General features: G+C 54.8%; 1 protein-coding gene across 1 annotated transcript in view; it reads left to right on the top strand.

The window, feature by feature from the left end:
- The window catches only part of SHANK2 (SH3 and multiple ankyrin repeat domains 2), a 459,075-nt gene that overhangs the window by 54,539 nt on the left and 397,886 nt on the right, over positions 1-6,650 (top strand). The window contains exon 7 of the mRNA XM_052662177.1: positions 662-778. Within this exon, the coding sequence (XP_052518137.1) occupies positions 662-778 (117 nt within the window). The remainder of the gene's footprint in view (positions 1-661; positions 779-6,650) is intronic.

Here is a 6,650-nt window from a genome sequence, read left to right as displayed (position 1 = left end):
TTCTGTTGGCACATGAAGACATAGGCTCAGGGTGAAAGTTCTGGAAAACCAAGCCAGATCTGGTTGACCCCAGAACCCTGTTGGCTCATAGATCCCACGTCGGCCCTAGAAGGGCTCAGCAAAGGGTAAATCACGCCGTGGGGCCACCCCCCCTGCTGCTTGCACCCCTTCAGGGTGGGTTCATGCTAAAGTCTCAGTGGGGCTGCCTCTGCCCGGAGGAGGACAGGTCAGGTGGGCGGGGTCTCTCCCCAGGACGCAGCAGGTCCTCGCACACCCGCAGATGTCCTCATGTGTCGTCCTGGGGTCTGGGGGGCTTGGATTAGCAAGGCCAGGCATGGAGCATCCTGATCTGCGTTTCCTGGGGCCGGTCGCTGAGTTCAGGGGGCAGAGACATGCCATGGTGTCTTTGGGGTTCCCCTCCTGCGGGTCCGAATGAAAGGAATGGGTGGCCCCCACGCAGACCCACCCCTCTGTTGAACAGCTGAGCACAGTCCTGAGTCCCGTCACGAGCCCCTCTCCTGCTCCCCACCCTGGGGTCTGTCCTGGGGGGCCCAGTCCAGATGCAGAAGTGGGCTGTGATCTGTGCCAGCTGCACCATCAGTTCTGGGGGAGCCAGGTGTGTCCCGGGCGGTTCCGCTCACGGTGTGGACTCTCATTTCAGGCCTGCAGGTACGGCCACGTGCAGCATCTGGAGCACCTGCTCTTCTACGGGGCCGACATGGGGGCCCAGAATGCCTCGGGGAACACCGCCCTGCACATCTGCGCCCTCTACAACCAGGTCAGTGAGCCGGGCACACACCCCACACCCTCCGTAACTGTGCACCCCAGAGCCGGGGCTGTGCTGAGTGCTTTGCAGGTGGGTGTCCAGTTCCAGGTGCTGTAATGAAGCCCCACAGACGGGGCGGCTTAAACAGCAGACATTTATCTCTCACAGTCCTGGCTGCACGTCCCAGACCAAGGGGCCGCCTGCTTGGCTCCAGAGGAAGGCTGTCTTCCTGGTTTGGGTTTGCCTGGCCCCTTTTGGCTGTGTCCTCCCATGTGCAGAGACAGAAACAGCCCTTGGCTGTCTCTTCTGCAAGGATGCTAATCCTATCAGATCAGGGCCCCACCCTTACAACCTCATTTAAACTAATCACCTCGTAAAGACCTATCTCCAGACACAGTCACACTGGGGGTTAGGGCTTGAAGGTAGGAATCTGGGGAGACACAGACACTCAGTGCTTAGCTGGGAGAGCTCCTCACCAGCTTCCTTGAGGATGGTTATCCCTATCGTACGAGCTTTCCAGGTGGTGCTCGTGGTAAAGAACGTGCCTGCCGAATGCAGGAGACATAAGAGAATCAGGTTCCATCCCTGGGTCGGGAAGCTCCCCTCAGAAGGGAATGGCAGCCCGCTGCAGGATTCTCGCCTCAAGAATCCCATGGACAGAGGAGCCTGGGGGGCTACAGTCCACAGTGTCACAAAGAGTTGGACCCGACTGAAGAGACTAAGCACGCACGACACACAGCCCTGTCACAGAAGGAGAACCTGAGTCACAGGAAGTGAGAGGAGGGTCCTGGACACAGCTGGAGCAGTCAGAGCTGGGCGCAAATGCCGCCCCCGTGGCAGAGTCTGCAGGCACCCTGTCACACGTGCCCCAGAGTGGGTCTCCCCTGGGGCCTGGAGGGGGGCAGCTTGGAGCCATGAAATGGGGATTGGGAGCCGCTGACAAAGCCCCCAGGATGATTATGGCACCTCGCTGAACGCCAATGGGACCGCCGTGTAACAACAGCAAGCCTTTCCATCGCGTGTACACACATGTCCCCAGGGGGCTTTTTCTGCTTAGTTCCTTCTTGCATGCGAAGTCGCTTCAGTCATGTCCAACTCTCTTGTGACCCCATGGACTAGAGCCTGCCAGGCTTCTCTGTCTGTGAGATTTTCCAGGCAAGAATACTGAAGTGGGTTGCCATGCCCTCCTCCAAGAGATCTTTCCTACTCAGGGATGGAACCCACAGCTCTTATGTCTCCTGCATGGCAGGCGGGTTCTCTACCACGAGCGCCACCTGGGAAACCTAATTCCTTCTTCACTGTGGTTTAATAAGTAAAACAGAGCAAATGTTCGACCGTCTTAACTAGGCAGTTAAGGTGCGCATCTCAGTAGCCTTAGATGCGTTCACATGGTACGAGTGTCACCTGCCTCTGTCTTCAGAACTTTCCATCTCCCCAAACTGATACTCTGTCTCCATCAACCCGCTCCCCGTCCCCTCCCCCAGCCGCACCGTCTGCTTCCTGTCTCTGTGAGCTTGACAGCTCCACGGATGTCCTACGAGGGGAATCGCGTGGAATCTCTCCTTTTGTCTCTCTTGCTTCACTCAGTGTAATGTCCTCAGGTTCATTCAGGTTGTAGCTGCGGCACAATTTTCTTCCTTTTTAAGGCTGAGTCATGTTCCCTCGTCATAGCTTTCAAGAGCTATGATAAACCTAGACACCATATTAAAAAGCAGAGACATCACTTTGCAGGCAAAGGTCCCTCTGGTCAAGCTGTGGTTTTTCCAGTGGTCATGCATGGATATGAGAGTTGGACTATAAAGAAGGCTGAGAGCTGAAGAATTGATGCTTTTGAACTGAGGTGCCAAAGAAGACTCTTGAGAGGCCCTTGAACTTCGAGGAGATCAAACCAATCAATTCTAAAGGAAATCAACCCTGAAAATTCACTAGAAGGACTGATGCTGAGGCTGAAGCTCCAGTACTTTGGCCACCTGATGGGAAGAGCTGACTCATTGGAAAAGACGCTGATGCTGGGAAGGATCGAAGGAAGAAGGAGAAGGGGAGGACAGGATGAGATGGTTGGATGGCATCACAGACTCAACGGACATGAGTTTGGGTGGACTCTGGGAGTTGGTGATGGACAGGGAGGCCTGGCGTGCTGCAGCCCATGGGGTCACGAACAGTCGGACACGACTGAGCGGCTGAACAACAGCAGCAGGTTTCCCTTGTGAAGATGGACCACGTTTATCCTTTCATCCGTCAGGGGATATGGGCTGCCTCACCTGTTGTGAACAGTGATGCTGTGAACACAGGCGTGCAGATCTCTCTTCAGGACCCCGCTCAGTTCTTTTCGGCTCCATGAGTGGAGCCTTCATGTGAGCACGTTTATATAAAGGCCTTGCTCTCCCGTGTGAGAAGGACTGAAAACTCGGGCGAGCTGGGCGCGAGCATGCTCAGAAAGCAGCAGGGATGGGATGCGACCCCCGCCCTCCAGGCAAGGCTCCTCAGTGACGGGAGTCACTTTGCCCTGGAAAAGTCCTATGCATTCTTCAAGACCCAGTTGAGATACCTGCCCTCAGTCAAGTCTTTCCTTGATGAGCCCCTGGTAGAGTGAGTTGTGCTTTTCATGCCACAGCCCTTTGCAGTACAGCCCAGGGGAACTGCCCAGGGCCAGGTTGTTATTAGGCCTTAACTGTCGTCCCTGCCGGCCTCCACTTGCCCCTTGGGCCCACCTTCTCAGGGACACAAACCGCCATCTCTCAGGGTGTGCCCTGCTCCTGGCACAGGAGAGCAGCTCGGCCAGATGGGGCTGGGGAAGGATTTCAGTCTGACTTCAAGGGATTTCCTGAAAGCTGCTGGCCAGCTCCTTAATGAAAGCATATTGATGGGATTTGCACACAGCTGGGGCCCTAGGTGTTCCAAGGCACATGGATGCTGGAATGGATTTATGAGCGCGGGGATATCTTGCTCGGCTGGGCTAGAAAAACACACGTCAGGAGGCTTGGCTTCGGCTGGTAAAACATCTGTGCCAACATGTGCCGCTTAATTACTGCAGTAGACGGGGAAAGCATTCCTTAATTTTCCCTGGTAGATTTTAAGCTTATTTTATCACGGGGAAAAAAAAAAAAAAAACCCTGAACAGAAAACCATGTTTTTTGTCTCTTGAAATAATGGAGGGCAGGGTGATCTTTGAAAGTGTAACCTTTTTTATTAGACTGTTGGGAATCTGTATTCTGAGTGACCTCTGGACCTGTCCCCACCCTCGGCCGATGGCTTTGGGATGACCCAGAGCCGCCCAGGGCTCGTAGAAGGACCCTGCCTCTCTTGCCTTGGGTTAGAGAGGCCAGCAGACTTTTTCTGTAAAGACTCACTGAGTGACTATTCCGGCTTTTCAGACCACATGGACTTCTTCACAGCTACTCCACTCTGCCTCTGCCGTGTGAACTTAGCCACAGACGATATGCAGATTAATGTGTGGCTGTGTGCCAATAAAACTTTATTTATAAACCAGGCAGTGGGCCAGTTTAGCCTGTGGGCCCCAGTTTGCCAGGCCCAGGCGCAGAAGGCTGCATCTGGTCTCTCACCAGATGTAAGTTAAGGACAGACTCCCTGCTCCCAGCCGAGTGCCTTCCTCCTAGCGTTCTGGGGAGCCTGGCCAGGGCATGAGAGCTGTCCCCTGTCCAGGGTCCTAGGACCGTCACGGCCCACCTGCTGCTGTCCAGCCCTACCCATCTGACCCTCTGCAGCAGCATGGGTAGAAATGCCTTTGGGGCCCCTCTTGTTTCGGACACCCAGCCTTGCATTCTGTCCCAGAGGCCGTCATGGAGGGTCACAGACTCGCTTGGTGGCCCATGGGTTCTGGACAGGATGTCCAGTTGGGAGTCGGCGAGTGTTCTGGGATCCAGCCTCCCGAATCTCTTGTGCCTCTCCCTGGGATGCTAGTGTGACCTTTTAATCTTTTCCCTCAGCTTGTCCCACCGCTTCCCAACCTGTGAGAAAGGCCGGTGCAGATGGAATCTCAGTGAAATTCAGAGATGCACGGCTCCGTGTACACTTGATGAGCCATCCTCGGGGGGATGGAGGGGTGGGCGGAGGGATCGAGGGCCCCCCAGCCTCTGTCAGGCACACCTGGCAATTGTGTTGACACCTAACCCGAGGCCCTGCCCTCCCCACGTCACCAGAGTGCCGGCCTCCTCGCTGAGTCCACTTCCTCTCCTGCACACATGCGGCGTGTGAGGCCGGGCTCAGGGCCGACGAGAGAAACTCCTTCAAGCAGAAGGAGGTGTCGTATAGGGCTCTCTGGAGAGTGCTGCTGAGAAGCAGACTCTCCCGGGGTGGGGACCTGGTGCCTTTGGGTCAGGACAGGAGCCAAGGAAGGGGATTAAGAAGCCGCCTCAAGATAGAGCCGCAATGCAGCGAGACGTGGCAGTCTGGGTTCCAGAAAATCCCTCCTCTGTGATGTGGAGATAATTATACCTAACTGGCAGGGCTGCTAAGAGGCTTAAAATAGAAAACAAACATATGGTGTGCCTGGCGTGCGGTCGATTTTCAGTAAAAGTGACTACGGTGGTGGTGATGGTGGTGATGGATGGTGACTGGTGATGGTGCTGACTATGGTGATGCTACCCAAAGCTATGGTTTTCCCAGTAGTCACGTACGGGTGTGAGCGTTGGACCATAAACAAGACCGAGCGTTAAAGAATTGATGCCTTTGAGTTGTGATGCTGCCGAGGACTCTTGAGAGCCCCTTGAACAACAAGGAGATCAAACCAGTCCAGCTTAAAGGGAAATCAGCCCTGAATGTTCATTGGAAGGACTGATGCTGAAGCTGAAGCTCCAATGCTTTGGGCACTGGATGCAAAGAACCAACCTGTTGGGGAAGACCTGATGCTGGGAAAGATTGAAGGCAAGAGTTAGAAGAGGGGCGACGAGGATGAGGTGGTTGGATGGCATCACCAGCGCAATGGGCATGCGTTTGAACAAACTCCAGGAGATAGTGAAGGACAGGGAAGCCTGGTGTGCTGCAGTCCATGGGGTCGCCGAGAGCCAGACACGACTGAGCAACTGAAAGGCAGCAAATGGTGGTGCTGATGGTGACTACGGCGATGGTGGTGACGGGGGCGATTAGGATGGTGATGGTGATGCCACGCGTACTGCTGTTAATTTGACTTAACAAACTTCTCATTAAATGTGAAAGCATCAGCTTTATGGATTGATTGTGTGTTTTATCAGTTTTAGGCAGACCGCATCCGTACACTTCCAGTAAAACACACTATGATCAGAATATTCTGTCTTCTTCTTTTATGAAGTCAACTAATTAGGGCTTTGATTGTAAGCAGCAAACTGCATCTCATCTTCCGGCTCCTCGGTCTGTTGGCTGGCCTTCCAGGAGCCCCGGCGGGGGCGGGGAGGCCGGTAGACAGCCTGGTGTTTGTTTTTCTACCCTGGATAATGAAGGGAGGGAGGGAGTTTGAAATATCAAAGTTACTAAGCCAGGCAAATTTGTCTGGAAGGTTAAAAATTAAATAGACCCTGCCCCTCGGGAGCCGGCCTCCTGAGACAGGGTGGTCCCTGGGCCCTTCCACACCGCACACCATGGGTGTCAGCATCGTAGCCAGTGGCAGTCTCTGCAGGGACCCTCATAGGGGTGATCGTCCCCTGGGCATTGAGGGTGTGCAGAAAGGTGTCCCCTAGTCATTCCCCTTAGATTCCGCCAACGAGCCTTTGGAGGCTGCTGTTGGTTGTCATTCCCTTGAACAGGCCAGGAGTCGCAGGCTTAGTCCAAGCGGCTCAGCTGTGAATGCCAAAGCCAGGCTCAAAACCCAGCCTGTATCTCTTCTCCCCCAGGCCTTGGCGACGGGTTCCTGTAACCCCTTGATTGGAGGTAGGAAGATGCTCCACTGGGC

This window comes from Budorcas taxicolor, chromosome 25 (genome assembly GCF_023091745.1).
Source record: "Budorcas taxicolor isolate Tak-1 chromosome 25, Takin1.1, whole genome shotgun sequence".
NCBI classification, from domain to species: Eukaryota; Metazoa; Chordata; class Mammalia; order Artiodactyla; family Bovidae; genus Budorcas; species Budorcas taxicolor.
Note: the sequence above shows the minus strand (reverse complement) of the source record. Positions and strands in the feature narration are given on the sequence as shown.